The following is a 17874-nucleotide window of genomic DNA, read 5'->3' on the forward strand; positions in this document are numbered from 1 at the left end:
GAATAATGATGAATAACTCGCGACGACTGAAGGAAAGGCCGAGCTGTCATCACCATATTTTTTTAAATGTAAAAAATTTATTTTAAAATGTAAGCGACAGTCTCATTTTGAATTGAATAAAGAACGGTCATCTGACTCATCTTGAAGAACACTTATAAATGTTACTAATAAAAAAGTATTGAATTGGCGTTTCAATTGATACGTTTTTATATTAAATGACTTCTAACCGCTGTAAGTTGTTATTGGATTTGTGTTTATTTTCATAATATAGTTGTCGTCTTGATATCTTCAATATCATGCAATTACTTACCTTTTCCATTCCTATATTAATTATACAATGATCTCGATGTTAACATGGAAGTTATATTTTTGCAACCAAATTAGAATAGCTCACACGTATATCAGCTTTTGGCTCATACAGATATAAAATATATGTAATACAATAATAATCATATAGCTATACATACGTGCATGTATATAGTATGTAACAAGGGTTTGTTACTAAAGGCTTATTATATTTAATATCTAAAAAAAAATATACATACATATATACTTCAAAATTTTTCCGAATATTGTGTATGTAGATAACATACCTATAATAGTTAGGCTTAAATGGCCCAGCCTTATTTAGACCTAGGTACTTGGCTTGCTCATCGGTAAGTTCTGTCAAATGAGCATCTAGTATGGGTAAATGTAAACTTGCGACATATTCATCTGAAACATATCAAATTCCAACATAAAACGAATATTTAAATACTCAATCTCATTCATACCCATTTTTTTAGGCAACAGGTAGACATCAGATTTATAACGACCAACCGGTGCATTGAATAACTCTATGAGAGCCAACGCTTGCGCTGCAGCTGTAACTGATACCACAAATGATGGAACCGACGAACAAGCCAAATTAASAAGACGTCCTTCTGCTAAAAGGATAATTATTCGACCATCGGGCCAAATTACGTGGTCTACCTGAGAGCGCACTCTCATCCACGACAGTTCAGCAGAGTGCAAACTATTCTAAAGTTTTTTGTCATTTATTTAGAAAGAGGAAAAAAAGGGAAAACAWACAAAAACACATACCACATCGATCTCGGTATTAGAATGTCCCATATTACAAACAATGCAACCCGATTTCATACGATCCATGTGCTCTCGGTTAACCACATTTTTGTTGCCAGTAGCCGTAACAACAATGTCCATTTGACGAATAATTTCATTTAAGCGAACTACGCGAAATCCATCCATACTTGAAACATGTACAAATTTTTCAAATTAAATGCTGTCCTTATGGTATTTAAGCACTTACCTTGCTTGCAACGCACATATTGGATCAATTTCGGTTACATAGACTATGCAGCCTTGTCCTCGAAGACTTTGTGCACAACCTTTTCCAACATCCCCATAGCCGCAAACAACTACTTGTTTGCCAGCAAACATAATATCTGTTGATCTTTTCAGGCTAGAAGTGATATGTTTATTCTTTTTATACTTTCGTTGAAGTTACGAAATTGACATACCTGTCCAAAATTGAATCTTTTGAGTTATAGAAGTTGTCGAACCTTGCTTTTGTTACGGAATCGTTAACATTTATTGCAGGCACGGTTAGTTTTCCTGTCTTCACCAATTGATACAATCTATGAACACCAGTCACACTCTCTTCGACAATGCCTTTAATCGCCTTGAAAATAATTGGATATTTCTTCCACATTAAATGAGTGGCATCGCCACCATCATCCAGTATCATATTTGGAAGCCAATTTTCAGAGTTGACACATTTGTCAAGGCACCACCAGAAATCTTCTTCAGTCTCACCACGCCATGCAAATATGGGAATACCAACCTCCGCAAGCGCTGCAGCTACCGCATTCTATTATGTATAATATGGGAATAAATAGATTTGCGAACATGTCTATATGCATGTCTATATGCAGACAAAGAGTGACTTTATGTATAGGAAAGATATATACATAACATGAGGATATATTAATTCCTATTTGCTCGAATATGTAAGAGTCAAACAAATTACAACAAAGTATACATTTTGTCTTTGGAAAGTCTGCGATATTATATACTGATTTCGGCCACTTACTATAAGTTGCTATTTGTCTTGCATTATTAATTTCTTAAATTCGTTCGAATGATTTGTCATTTGCTAATTACTTATACGTAGGTCCTATTATATTTCGATTCGAGGGCAACAAATTTTAAACATCGAAAAATCGATTTATTGTTTTTCAAAATATTCTCCATTAAGATCTACAATATAAACTTTCGCATGCGTTTGAATCAATTGTCGAAGTATATTTGGTCTTTGATTCTCCAAAACATGCCTCTTGAAGTCATTAGGTGAGAAGTCAGGGCTATATGGAGAATAACAAATCAAATCTATGTTATGAGTGCTCTAAAATGCAGTGGTCACAGTCGATGTGTGATAGCTAACATTGTCGTAGTAAACAGTGATCATGTCCCGTTTTTCCAAAAAACAGGCAACTATTTGGAAGTGCTTCGTGCGTGAACAACTTTTGTTGGATTCAGCTCATTTTGAAACACCGTACATTCCACTGCTGTTTATTTTGCAGCTCAAATGGGTAAATCCTAGATTCATCACCTTTTACAACGCCATAGACGTGTTTCAAAGCACCTTTGTTTGAGCGATTGACAAATTGTGTGGGATCGAGAGAAAAACTTTGTTTTTTACAGTCTAATGTTCAAAGCTGTAATACTTATGTAATAAGTTGAGTTTATACTGCAGACCATGATTTTTGATGAAAACTGCCTGGAAAGTTTGTTATGGAGATCTGCTGTTACTTTGATCCATATATTTACAACATTTTCTATCAAAAGTACGAAAGACTAAAGCTCGCATTTTTGTTTCAACTATAATCAATATCTAATTCAGCATAATACATACATACCTGTGTGGAGTATATATTACATGCTGCCCAGCGAACGGAAGCTCCTAATTCAACTAATGTTTCAATAAGCACAGCTGTTTGGGCATTTATATGTGTGCAACCCACAATCTGTGCATTTTTGAGGGGCTTATCCTCTGAAGCGCGCTTTCGCAATGCCAATATCCCCGGCATTTCTTTTTCTGCTATTTCGATTTCTCTCCTTCCGAAAGCTTGTTGTGCATTTATATTTTTTACACAAAAATCTGAACTACCTGTGCTGTTGCTCTGCCTGTTTTCGCGCGGGGACACATTATCTTCATCTGAGCTACCAGTATAGCATGCTAAGTATTTATAAAAACTTTCATTATTTTAAGTAAATTTTAAAAGAGCAAATTAACCTGAGCTATATGAACATGTAGATGCTGCTGAGGAACGTCTTCTGGTCATACTGGCCATTTTCAAAGCACTCGGTTGCTTAGCTTCTTGCTATAAAACAAATCTTATAAATATTAACCAATTTTTAGAGAGGGGTGAGTTAATAATAATATTTATCTCGTTTACCAACAACCTTAGTTTCTAATTAACTGTTAGGAACATAGCACACGACAAAATAAGCTGTTATAAAAAATGTCACTTTGAATTTGAAATCCATCCAGTGAATTTTAAATAAATCRGTACTGTTCCTGACTAAAGCACGGATTAATGCAGAATTAAATTAAACTTAAAAATGTTTATAATTCAAAATAATAAATATTACTGTTAACAAYTAGGAAACAATCGAGCATTGTATACTCTCGCAAGTGCTCGCAAATTTCGACATTAAGGGGTCAGTAAGGTAATCTGTCCTGTTTTTTTTTTGATATTTTTTTGTACAAATTTTTATTCTACAACTGGCTGACCCCGCAGGCGTTGTCTTGTGTTAAATTATGTGTTTTGAAATTAAAAGAAAGTTGAATTTATCTTATGTTGAAAGTCATTTATTTGCGAATTTCCTACATTTTTTTTTTCACGTAGCGCAGCTTTATAAACAACATTTTTTGGTTTCAGTTACGGTGCGTAAATGTACAAAGTAGATAGTTTCCCTTGTGGACTGAAATAGCAAATCGTTGGAATCAAAGGAATTCGTAGAATCAAGTATTCGGTCCCCTTGTGTTTGATAGCTGCGTCACAATCAGTCGGGTTCCATTAAACAGCTTCGGCCTCTCCAAAGAATTTAGAAATTAAACTTAATAATTCACGGCTTCATTGCCAAGACGATCGATCGATATGTATGAGCGCAAACCTCCCGTAATTTGGCTTTGAATTTTCTAGTTGAAGTCATTAACATCAGTATTTTTGGAAGCTAAAATTGCGCGTGCTCTCAAGCAATCGTAGTTACGATAATTTAGTCAATGTTTGGACAAACACTCGTGATRAGTATATCTTTCGTTGWAGTGAATTGACAAAAAGAAAAAGTACGATGAAAAATGTTCTCCGCAATGTCATTTTTGTTCGTATCGTACGACCTTTAGTGGCATGCGAAGTAGCTACTGCACTGTCCATCGTTTGTTTCTAGTGATTATCATGTTCCAGCAATTGCAATTGCTGCCATGCTTCTAAGAAAAGTCGTACACACTGTATGTAAGTTGAGAAAAAACTCGTCAATGTCGACTTTGTGATTTGAAATGCATTCTTTGATCTTCTCCAAATGAACTGCGAGATGCACAACAGTCGGAAAACGTTTATGWATTGCAAAAGCAAATATCTTTCAAACCACTTCATTGCAGTTCACACATCGATCTCATCTCGTTCAAGGTCAATAACCACCATGTTGCYTTCTTTATTATTTCCAGTTGGTGTTTCCGAAAGAAAAGCAYGTGTACAGTGTTTCGTGCATTTATTGTCAGATATACAGACCGCAAGGCCCATGAACCATATTGGTTTTCACCACTTCGTATAATTCTTTATCTATCTCTGGATCAAGAATTTCCGCAGAAATGATTTCATCAATTTCATCAGGTGTAACCAACATCCACCAACCAAAGAAGAATGTGTGCGTGCGGCAAACCTCTTTTTTGCAACWCAACTCATTTAACAGCACCAGATATTCCTTCATTACCCCAAGATGAAGCTCATCGAATATCAAAGCTGTTGTTTAAAAAGTCGTGGTGTGACATGGTGACGATCGCTTGCTAACTGATCGCGATCCATAATTCCGCACGTATGCATCGCATTCTTTGAGAACTAGTGCATGTGCTTTGAGCTGTCAATATTAGCGCGATCACCTCGTGGTATCGTAACAAATTTAAATCTGTAATTGATCACTTTGTATTAAACACACATAAAGTTTTCACTGAATAATTTTCAATAATTTACCTTTTCAATAGCCGAAATAAAGAAAGCAAACGACCAAAAATTACAAATAAATCAATTGGAAAACAAAACAAACAAAAATTAAAAAAAAAATGTGTATGGAAAAAAGTCAAAGTATAAGGGGTTTTTATTTCTAAACCTTCCCAGATCCACAAAGAATAATCTCTAAAAATTTCATCAAGATTGGATCAGCCTTAGCGTTACTAACAAACAAATATTCATTTTTATATACAAACGTTTCTATGGAAAAAAGAAAAGGCTGTTTTTAATGTTTCCGGCTCTTCTTTGAATTTTCCTGGCCGTAAAAACCATCTTTGAACTTCAGCGAACATTTAAAAAAAAGAATTGGTCCAGGCGTTGTTGAGTTATGCGCTTAGCAACACATTTTGGGATTCATTTGAATATTATAGATAGAACTTTTTTCACATATCATGGGGTATATCGTGSAGTGTATAAATAWTTTTTTTSGGAATTTCGGCTGGGCGAAAGAAATGCGTTTTTTCACTGGCGGACACGATTTCTCATGTTTGGATCATCTGAAACACAAAAACCCATTTTATTCTTAAAACGTACGTGGATGGTACATGGGAATAATTAACGTCTTTTTTTCCCCTATGTTTTTATACTCCGGATGTCTGTCTGCCCGTCCGTCCTTGCAAGCTGTAACTTGAGAAAAAATTGAGATATCATGATGAAGCTTGGTACTCGTATTTCTAAGTTCTAAGTTCGAAGACGGGCAAAATCGGGCCACTGCCACACACAAAATGGCGAAAACCGAAAACATATAAAGTGTCATAACTAAGCCATAAATAAAGATATTAAAGTGAAATTGTGGCACAAGGGCTCGCATTAGGGAGTGGCATATTTGGACGTAATTTTTTTGGAAAAGTGGGCGTGGCCCCGCCCCTTACTAAGTTTTTTTTTACATATCTCGGAAACTACTGTAGCTATGTCAGCCAAACTCTACAGAGTTGTTTCATTCAGGATTTTCATTTCCATATACAGTTCAAATATGGAAGAAATCGGATAATAACCACGCCCACCTCTCATACAAAGGTTATGTTGAAAATCACTAAAAGTGCGTTAACCGAGTAACAAAAAACGTCAGAAACAAGGAAGCTGCAAGCAGGCTTTTTTTAAAAATTGAAAATGGGCCTGGCGTCGCTCACTTATGGACCAAAAACCATATATCAGGAACTACTCTACCGATTTCAATGAAACTCGGTACATAATAGTTTCTTAACACCCTGATGACATCCACGAAATATGGGTGAAATCGGTTCACAACCACGCCTTCTTCCAATATAACGCTATTTKGAATTCCATCTGRTGCCTTCTCTGWATAATATATACATTAGGAAMMAATGATGATAGCKGAATAAAACTTTACACAAATACGGTATTTGATGCGAGAGTATWAAATGTTCGGTGACACCCGAACTTAGCCCTTCCTTACTTGTTTAGCGTATAATATAATTGACCCTGTGGAAGCTTTATCAAAGTCCGTGTATATAACGCCACTATGTTATTATCAATAAAACCACTTAGAATTTTGTTCATATAGTTAACGTATGCGTATTCTCTCTTATCCAATGGGAAGACATATAACGGGTTAGGTGGGTTTCAGAGGTTCAAAAACAAGGTATTTTTAAGATTACGATTTCTTATATAAACAATCATTAATTTCAAAAATATTATATGGCATGGCAAAGGTACATATTTGTACAATTTATCCTGAAATTTTGATACAAAAATGTTGAACATTCAGCCTTGAGACCTCATCTTCCTGGGTGTCTCACATAAAAGTKCTTTCGCCGTGGGCAGCATAATTTATTATTCGTTCACCTAAAATTGAAAAACCAAATATATTTCGTTGGTACATACGTAAGTCTCTTTAAAAAAAAACTTTGAACAATAATTCTAATTTTTTACTCAAATTTTACCCATTTATTAGCTTAAAATATAAGTTGTGATGAAAAAAAAATCATTCGTTTAATAACTAGATAATGTTATTTTGAAGATGTTCATAACTTTTCGATAAATCGTGTCTACCGACTTCAAAAAAGGAGTTTTGAGTAAAATGCATTATACCTGCGGTGCGCTATACCGACGTGGCCTGGTGGGCGGAACTTCCGAACKGTCTATCTCTTACACGAACCGATCTAAAATTTTGGGAGAATATTTTAAACGTATTGTACTATTTRATAAGACMTAAAATTAAAMATCGATTTTTTGAAATTTTCAAACCCACCTAATTCCTTAAGTTGTTTAAGACAACAATTAAGAGAATTAATTGGAAGTATGTAAATATTTTTAGCACCGTAACGATTGATATTATTGTAACAGTAGATTCTTCAATAAATATGTATATAACGGTTCAACTATAATCCAACTCTTTGCACAACTTGTACAATATAAACTTTATAATTAATAATTTTTGTAATGCAATTGAATAACAATGTGAAATTTTAATAACACTGCTTTGACCTCTACTACCAAAAATCTGGAACTGTGAATCGTGATGTTGTAAAGAMAAATAAAGCCACTTTCCCCACAAACCTTTTTAAAAACAACTCCATTTCTCTTTTTGAAATTTGTAAGSCACCCTTCACTTGCCGCAAAATTTTTGATGCTTAGAGTAGACGCSAACTCTTTTGCTTTTTCCTTCAACAAGTTCCCGCWAATAKACACATTTTGTCCTCTACACTGTCTTAGCCAAATGGTCAGGCTTTCTTCCAGGCGAAGAAATTCACCTTTAGTAGTTCTTTTCCGTACTTCAGSAGTTTGCGGAGCATTAATTTTCTCYTTGTGCTTTATTATTGTTGAGAGAGTACTCAGAGGAACCTTAAATTCTTTTGCAACATCACTCTGCTTCACACCATCTTCTACTTTTCCGATTAACTTTTTCTTTTCAGCAATCGTCAAACATTTATACTTTCTAGAGCTCATAACTAACGCTAACTTTTAATCTGCATCTGCACCGACGAAAGATTAACAGTAACTGAATAACTAAACCAACCCATTCGTAGAATTATGTCCGTCAAATAGTCAAACTAATCATAACAAAAACAAAAAGTGTCTTGATATAAGTTTGAGCTTGTCGCAAAATGTGCTTACAATCTTTCCGCCTCTTCTCTCTGCMACTTTGAATTGTCGATTGTTGGACGCTGATGAGTTCGAATTAACGCGTCGTTTTGTTAAATAGCAATGATTTTTTCGTTCGAATTACCAAGTGTATGAAAATGTATTGATTTAGTTCGAAATATAAAGAGATTTAGTAGGGAACTCGTGATAACTTTGAATTAAARAGARGTTCGAATTACCGCATGTTTRAATTAACGAGAGTCGACTGTACCATAATCTGACCAAAAAATTTAAGTACTTAAATTACAACTCTTTTTGACTAGCCGATCGAAAATGTGTAAYTTTTTCTCGCCACAACTCTATTAGATCGGCTTCGACAGCCATACTCCATATTACTCTCCTTTTTTATATTCTTGCAACTTTACAGGACAGTACATCTTTGTGCCTAAAATAGATACTATTGATTGAAAACTTGACCAACACTCCATCTAACTATTACCAGGATTTCGAACATCCGATTGACTCTGTTAGTAAGTTAGCTTAATGAAACTCAAGGAATATAAGTATAAGTTTGTGTGGTCAGATTTATTCTGACACACAACAATTCCTGATAACAATAATATGAAACTAAATATGATTGTAATCCATACCCGCTGAATTCTGACATAAMAATTTAAACTCTCGCAATATGTTTCTACAGAATTTAAGAGTTCAATGGTTTAGTTCAATTAATTGTTGTTTATAGAATTCAAAATTGTGTCATATTGAAATTAAGCGAATAATGKAAGCCCAATCGTACGCACTCGAGTTGAAATTTGTCGGGCGGATCTCGAGATATGTAATTTTACTTAAAAGTAGGCGGTGGCATGCCCATCGTCCAATTTTGACCCGCGCTCGACTGAAAGCTATTTCGGGAGTAAAATTTAATGTCGCTGTATTTAATTATTCATTTATCACGCATTTAGTAATGTAGAAGAGCCGTWAAGAGCTCTTATAATATTTGCGCTAGGCGAATGTGATGGTTGTAGCTCTAGTGGTTTAGCTATGTACGATTAACTTATTAGAGGGCGACTCCAGGCCTACTTTTTCGAAATGGATTATCGGCCGAGCTATTCAAACATGGCGACGAAGAACTGATAAGGAGCATGCATCAGCTTCTTTGTAAAATATGGTCGGACGAAACCATGCCCAACGAATGGAATTTAWGTGTGCTCTGCCCAATCCACAAAAAGGGAAAGCCCACAATCTGCACCAACTATCGTGGGATAAGCCACCTCAACATCGTATAAAAGGTTAAATAGAGCATATTGTGTGAAAGACTAAAACCCACCGTCAACAAACTGGTGGAACCTTATCAGTGTGGCTTTAGTTCTGGCAAATGAACAACTAAGCCGTGAAAAAAGGATCRATACACATGACCTCTTCGTCGATTTTAAAGCTGCTTTTGACAGAACAAAACGGTGCTTCTTCTATGCCGCGATGACTGAATTTAGTATCCCCTCAAAACTAATACGGCTGTGTAAACTGACGGAGTTTAAGACAAGGTGACTCCCTATCGTGCGACTTCTTCAATCTGCTGCTGGAGAACATAATTTGATGAATTTAAATTGATGCATCTGCGTGGGTGAGTTCTGCTTTCTCCAGACTGGATAAGAAAGCAAAGAAAATGGATTTGGAAGTGAACGAGGCAAGACAAAAAGCCGTCTCATATTATCTCGGAGGCGTATTCACCGATTTTTTACGCCTTTCGTAGTTTTTAACCGTCACTCCCGATCGGGRTTGACTTCCTATTTCATCCACTTTCACACTGTCGGTAGGAGCTCTCATAGTATTTGCGRTAGACAAATTTGGTTGCTGCAGTTTTAGTGGCTTAGAAGATATTTGCATTAAACTTTTGAGAGGATGGGGCCACGCCCACCTTTTCAACAGTTTTTAATTTAGTGCGTAGTTATTGTGGATTTAAACTTTTCTCGGCTTCCTGGACATTTATAAAGATGTAACCATATATCTAGCTCGCTTGATTTTAGTTGAGACATAGAATATTCTCAATACCTCGTCCCCGTCTTGGTTTTCTAAAAATTGTGAGAATACAAAATTTTCGGTTACATCTGAAATTAGCTATTCCTCACTATTTAATTATTGAGGTAACATCGAATTGTGAGACTTTCGATTTTTTATCAAATGTATTTTATCTATTGTTTTATCTTATTGTAGCGAGAGTTGTAACCCATATTGAAGTGTATGTATGTACATACATACCCACTTTATTTGAGAGTGGGAACCAGTCTTCCAAATAATGCATTAATTATTGAATTAAATTAATTAATTTAAGTTATTTAATCAAAATTAAGTAGTTAGAAATGAAAAAAAAAAAATTCTCATCAAAATTTCAACTAACAACATAATTATTTATAATTTTTCTGGTATTACAAATGAAATCAATAAGGAATAATAGCATTTTTAATTGAACAATTAACATCAAATAGCTGTTATTTAAAACTGTCCAATCGCATCTACAAACAATCAGCGTCCCGTCAAACCGCAATAAGTGAAAAAGGCGGGATGCCAGAAGAATGGCGCTAAAACGAACTGCCGAAATCAGTGCGTTGTTGAAATTCTGTAAAATTAGATGGGGTAGTATGTAAAATTATTTATACAAGGTGGCGCAAAAGTTATCCTCCTATCAGAAGATGCTATAAATTTTGTATTGACCTTTTAATGTCAGTTCTGTTTTGCATTTGTGTAGTAAACACATGCGAAATACACGTAAATAAACAATAGCACGCTACAYTGCTGCAGAATGCGGGTTATTGGTGACTATTTATTTGAACAATAATCGGTCGGTGACTTTGGCACAACGTGAACTTCGTCGCAGATTTCCTGGCCGTCCGACGCCCTTTGGTGAAACACTGCGACGTTTAGCCGCTCGCCTCGAAGAGACTGGCACAACACGAGATGCTGCCAGGCGTGGCAGACCCCGGAGTGGCCGTTCTGCAGAGAATATTGCTGCTGTTGTGAAGATGATTCCGTACAAAGTCCAGACGGTGCATTAGCTGGTAGCTGCTGACCGCCAATCGCGTCTAACATACGCTCCAGCCTTTCTTAATCACCACCAAGAGGAAGATGATTTTTCATTAAAAATAATCATGAGTGAAATAATAAGCAAAATTTACGCTTTTGGGGCACTGAAAATCTGCATGTAACCCACGAAGAGCCATTAAACCCGCTCAAAGTCACTGTGTGGTGTTCTATTGTCGCTGGAGGAGTCATCAGCCCTTTTTTCTTCGAAGACGTCTCTGCTCAAATGGTTACTGTGAGTGGTGAACGCTACAGAGCAATGACCAACGAGTTATTTTTGCCGCAACTTGATGAATTGGGATTGGAAAACATGTGATTCCAACAGGACGGTGCAAAGGCACACATTGCACGTGCCCCAACAAAAATAATTACAGCCAAAAAACATCGGAAGATTCGGTAAGGCGCCTTTTGCATACCTCAATGGTGATGTGAAATTCCTAAATAAATAYTTAATAATGCCAAACTCCAATTTATTTAGTATGGCATAACTGATGAATACTTTAAAAAAAATGCGCATTTTGACAGCGCTCTCACCAAACCAAGAGTTTCGTATCATTTTTTTCATCGGACATCATCATTTCTACGGCGCAATAACTGTTGAAATACTGTATGAAACGCACTATTGGACATATTAGCCCTCAATGACATTTTACACCATTTGAGCACGCGTGTACATTTTGATGATTAGATGAGGGGATCATCGCGGGCAAACATGAAGAGGGAATTGAGGGCTATGTATTTTACCACTCCTTGTTTTCAAATGACAGCGCACGTGTATATGGTAGTTGCACTGTGGGTAACAATTGTAAAATTGCCTAACAATTGTAAGTTTCTTTATAACTACCACAAATTTGTAAAATGTAAGACAAGTAATAAAAAGTAAGTATAATAAATATTTCGAAAGCTGTTAAAGTTCCAGCTACTTCCAAATTAATTAATTAATTTTTCTTTAAAAATTTTGGACACTGTTTTCACGCGCTGATAACATTTCTGCACATTTAAATTATAATAAGTTCAGTTTATGAACYACTGTTTATTCACATATCTATAAGCGTTTGTATTATATTTGTGTGCTTAGCCATTTTCAATTMATAATCCCAATTTTTTATTTTTTAAAAATATGTGTTCCCTTTCTAAAGTGAGTATTTTTGTTTTAATACATTTCCAGAGGCAACTTGGATTTGACTTTAAACAAAATATTTTTAACTATTTTTGTTAACACAACTGTACAATTTCGATATGAAGTAAATTTCCGCTCYTTAATTTTTGTACAATGTCAGTTATTCTGCGATGGATTGTAGTTTCATAGGAATGTCATTGCGAGTGTTTTTTCGCAACTTTTTATCACCTTCATTCCGTAAAGTAATATTTCTGTTATCTAGCTCTCGTTCGCACTTTGCTAACTTGSGGGCTAAAAATTTGCCAAATGAAGATTTTATGGTCTAATATTTTTATTTTAGTCTTACAATGTCGTAGATCACTCCGAAACGAATTTTGCGAAGCTCGTCCAAAATCCATGATTGTTTTCGAAAATATTGTTGCTGTTCGTAAATCATGGGAGACAATTATGTGTATTAAGGGTACTAGCTACATTCATTATTGCATGAACATTTGAATAAAAAACAAAAAAAAAAATTGAAAGCCACAAAATTTGTCAATAGCTCAAAAAAAAATTTTGTGTTGATTTGTCGAAGTAAATGTTAACTAAACACCATAACAGCGCGTCTATGACATCGTGACAGGTTATAAATCGTGGACTTACACGTATGAGCCCGAAAGTAAACAACATTTGACTGTATGGGAGGTTCAAGAAGAGCAAAATTTGTTCGACCCAGAAGCACTTCCAAGCAAATGGTTGATGTTTTGTTTTTTTGGAAAAACTAAAATAACACTGGAACAACAAAGAACAGAAAATTCTGAGGGGCATRTTTTCAAGAAATCATGAAAACCTTCCGCCGAAGATATATCCATGAGAATGCTTTCTCTCACTCATCGACTGTGGAGACTGCACTCAAAACATCGATTTGATGAGTCCTCCTCTGTATAATCCTGACTTGGCAGAGAATAACTTATTTTCATTTCTGCTCTTAAAAAGTAAACTAATAGGTCAACGGTTTTCGTCACCTGTAGAGGCAGTTGATATGTTCTAAAGGCTCATCTCAATCAGAGTGGCAATAGTCAATTCGAGAATTGGTTAAGAGACATGCAAAAGAGTAAAGATCTTAATGAGAATAATTTAAAGAACAATAAAGCTATTTTCTATTAATAAATTTTGTCTTTATGTTTGCTTGTTATACCAAAAAATGAGTTCTCAGAATCCTCTAGGTACATTTTCGCATTTATGTGCTCTTATTAACAGACAAAAAATTCAAATGTCTCTTTCAACTACYTATTGAAAAATTATAAAGACTATTTTGTAGAGCAGTAAATTTTCTTCGAACCAGTTTTCCAATTTAAAATTTWTTGGAATATACAATTTTGCTTAGAATAATCTGCCGTTTATATCTTTTAAATTACTATAATTTACGGAAAAATCTTAAGAGACCATTTCATAAGCATCTAATTTCCTACAAAAAGTATGAAACGAGCTTTTATTTCAAGTAGTTAGAAGCGAGATTTTAAATTTTTTATCTAATAATAAGAAAACAGGAAAATCGTCTCTTAATTAATACATTTCKGCGGAGATTGTAAGATTAGACAATAATTAGTACAAAATTTCGTTAAGATATCTCGTCAAATGCAAAAATTTTCATACAAGCACTTAATTCCGATCGTTTAGTTTACATGATAGGTATACGCCATAATGATGCAATCTGCAAAATTTCTTTGAGTTTTTCATTACTGTATTGATTGGTGAAGATATCTCGTCAAATGAAAAAGTKTTTCATGCAAGTACTTGATTTCTATCGTTCAGTTTGTATGGCAGATCTATGAAACAGCAGATAGAAACCACTCCCAATTAAAAAGAAGCAACAGTTTACGATGAAACACTTCCCTTTTGATGATGACAACAGCAAACATAATAATAATTGCGAAGGTGGCGCTGCCCAACTGGTTTATGTCCTCATAAAAATAAAGGCTAACATCACCGCCGAAATGCGATGAACTCAAACTTGATTCCACAATCGATGACGAACTACAAAGCGGTAAGGGCACCTATGAATTATCGGCCGAGGTATTCAAATAATTCGGCAAGGGTACTGACAAGGTTCATGCATCAGCTTCTTTGCAAGATATGACCGGATTAAACCATGTCCAACGATTATCTAAGTTTGTGCAGTCTAAATCCACAAAAACGAGGACCCCACAATCTGCATCAAAAACCGTGAGGTAGGCATCCCTAATATAATTATATTGGCGGTCCTACCGTCAAATAATTGATAATAGGGCTGTGTAAACTGACGTTGAGTAACACCAAAAGCTCCGTCAGTATGGGCGAAGACCACTCCGAACCTCACCAAGTGAGGTTTCAGGCAAGGAGACTCCTTGTCGTGTGATTTCTAACGTATGCTGCTAGAAAAAGTAATACGAGCTACAAACCTAAATAGAGAAGGTATAATCTTCAATAAGAGCGTACATTTTCTGGCGTACACAGATGATGTCGATATCATTGRCCTCAATATCCGCGCCGTTAGTTTTGCTTTCCAAATGGGTCTGGTAGTGAGCGAGGGCAAGACGAAATATCACAAGATCACTGTTGTCAGTCATAACTTCGAAGTCGTAGATAATTTTGTCTATCTTGGAACCACCATTGGCACGGATAACAACATCAGYCTTCAAATCTAGAATTACTCTTAGATACTTTGGATTAAGTAGATAAAAGTAAAGCCCTCTCTCGACGAACAAGGACCAATTTCTATAAGTCTCCCATTATTCCCTGCTATGATATTTGGAGCGTCTTTGACATAGAATCAAGAGAAAGCAGCTACACTGGCTGTGTTATTTTGTCCAGATGGAAAAAATCACTCCAACTTTGAAGGTTTTCGATTCACTACCCGCCGGTGAAAACACTCCTCTTCCTCTGCTCCTTCCGATTGGAGAGATCGGGTGTAGAAGACTCTCCGATTGGCGTCAAATAGTGAAAACAAAAACGACTGGCACACGCTGTTGTTAACTTATATATATATAGGCTATAACCGCTGTGCCTGCGCTAATAAAGAAAAAGATAAACATGCGAAATTGAAATTGGATAACTTTTGAAATGGTCGTGAAATTATTTAACAACGCCGCCACTGAATATAATTATAGCGATAATGTAAAAAAAAAATTGACTACACCTGACAACAAGTGACGGACAGCCTTATACCCGCGTGCAGGGATATTCAAATTTTTAGCCCGCAAAGGGCTAGATAAGGAGAATATTACTTTATGAAAGGAAGGGGATAAAAAGTTGGTAAAAAATCAATGACATTCTTACGAAACCACAATCCATCGCAGAATGATTGTGGTAATACTGACATTGTACATAAATTAAAGAGCGGAAATGGAACTGTACAGCTGTGTGAAAAATAGGTAAAAATATTTCRCAGTTTTTAGAGTATCGCATTAATATTTGTTTTTATTTACCTTTGTATGGTGAGAAATTCTAATTACTGTTAGGAAAAAATRATATAAGTTATACTTGTATCTAAAAACAATTTTATTTAATAAGAAAACAGCCGATTTTACAATATTCCACAATACCATATTGTTGTTACTATTTTGTTCACACCAATGCATATTTGATAAAACTGTTAAAGGTGATGATGTCAGTTGTAAAAAATTCATTTAGGTTACAAGGCGAGGCAGTTTTATGTATCTATATACAGGGTTACTGATGAACTTTGCAATTAAGAAACTCAAATAATTATTTTTTCAGGGTATGGAATTCATTTTTCTTTTATTCATGTTAAAGCTCATTCAATTTTATTAAATTTAGCTTAATTAGTTTWAAAWATAATGGAATGTAAATACCCCCCAATTGCAATTCTGTCATAACAGGTTGTGCTATGTGAGGAGCTGCACTATCTTGCTGAAACCACACAGAGTTCAAAGAACTTCGTACTCGGTGTAATTCTGGATAGAAAAACTCTCTCAACATGCTCAAGTAACGATCTCCAGTAACCGTAACGGTGTGACCGTTTTCTTCGAAGAAGTAAGGCCCGACAATGCAGCGTCATGAAACTGCACACCACACTCTGACACGAAGTGGATGCAATTCCGTCTCATGGAGTATCTGTGGGTTGGAAGCACTCCATATTCGACAATTTTGTTTGTTTATGTTGCCGTGTAAATCGAAATGGGCCTCGTCAGACATGAAAACCCAGTTCAGAATGTTTCCATCCTCTTCCACCATTTGAATCATCTTCTGGCAAAATTCCAAGCGAATCGGCAAGTCTGCAGCTGTCTCTTATACACATCTAGATGTGTATAAGAGACAGGTATAAAGATGGTCAATTTGCTCGGAGGATTGCCGCCAAACGTGCGCCTATACTCCCTTTGAACCGAAACTACGGACTCCAGTGCGTGATAGCGGCGGACAATCCAAATTCTTGTTTCAGTGTCCCAGTTATCCATTTTTTTTAAATGTAAAAGTCAATCTGCAAATGAAAAAAAAAAAATTAACCAGATTCATTAAATAGAAAAAAAGTTACTTAATTTTTTTTTTTGGTAGCGGCTTTCATCAGCCACCTTGTACATATAGGTATAAAAAAGAAAATATATATACGACCATAATATATTATTTCTTAAAACATTTTGCAGTTCCATTTAATMAGAATGTTTATATAAATATATGATTTGTGATATTTTTCAGTTCGGTTATTTACCAAAATATTCAAAGAATTGATGTTTTTTTCTATAATTGTTTATTAAATTTTAGGATTAAGTCTAAATTGCCTCTGGATTTAAATAATAATAYGCACTTTAGAAAGAGAGCACATATAATTTAAAAAAAAAAATAAAAAATCATCAATTAAAAATAGATTTGCGCAGTATGGCATTATTAGCTGAGAATGGCTAAGCACAGAAATATAATACAAACGCTTATAGATATTAGTGATGAGCGATATTTTACTACCGGTGATTTTTTCACTGTGATTGAAAAATCGCATATCGGAGCTGCGATTACATTTTATAAATAGCAGTTCGCTTCTATAAACTGCGATAGCAGTTCGAAACTTTGAAATGCGATAGCAGTTCGATCCTGTGAATTGCGATAGCAGTTCGATTTTGTGAATTGCGATACGATAGCAGTTCACAAAAAACTTGTGAAACTGTGATTTTATAATGGAACAGTACATGCGAGCACAATAGGAAATAACAGAAAAGTAGCAGCTTTCTTCAGGGTATTGTATATATATATGCGTATATGCTAKTTTTCGTCATAGCGGTTTGAAGTTTGGAGTTTAACGTTCTTATAATTTTTAATAATGGTAAGAAATGTATCAAGGAAACGAAGTGAAGTGTGGCAGATGTTTGAAGT

At 35.2% G+C, this 17874-nt stretch overlaps 1 protein-coding gene across 11 annotated transcripts in view; it reads right to left on the reverse strand.

Moving 5' to 3' along the window:
- Positions 1 to 341: 341 nt before the first annotated feature.
- Positions 342 to 17874, reverse strand: part of LOC108976878 (putative adenosylhomocysteinase 2) — a 29978-nt gene continuing 12445 nt past the window's right edge. For all 11 annotated transcript variants that reach the window (XM_018946260.1, XM_018946271.1, XM_018946270.1 and 8 more), the window contains 8 exons: positions 3296 to 3383; positions 2919 to 3238; positions 1521 to 1870; positions 1310 to 1462; positions 1084 to 1249; positions 774 to 1020; positions 594 to 714; positions 342 to 525 (listed from right to left, as the gene is read on the reverse strand). In XM_018946260.1, the coding sequence (XP_018801805.1) occupies positions 519 to 525; positions 594 to 714; positions 774 to 1020; positions 1084 to 1249; positions 1310 to 1462; positions 1521 to 1870; positions 2919 to 3238; positions 3296 to 3383 (1452 nt within the window). In that variant the 3' untranslated portion in view covers positions 342 to 518. The remainder of the gene's footprint in view (positions 526 to 593; positions 715 to 773; positions 1021 to 1083; positions 1250 to 1309; positions 1463 to 1520; positions 1871 to 2918; positions 3239 to 3295; positions 3384 to 17874) is intronic.

This window comes from Bactrocera latifrons, unplaced genomic scaffold, assembly GCF_001853355.1.
Source record: "Bactrocera latifrons isolate USDA-ARS-PBARC rearing strain unplaced genomic scaffold, ASM185335v1 scaffold_808, whole genome shotgun sequence".
NCBI classification, from domain to species: Eukaryota; Metazoa; Arthropoda; class Insecta; order Diptera; family Tephritidae; genus Bactrocera; species Bactrocera latifrons.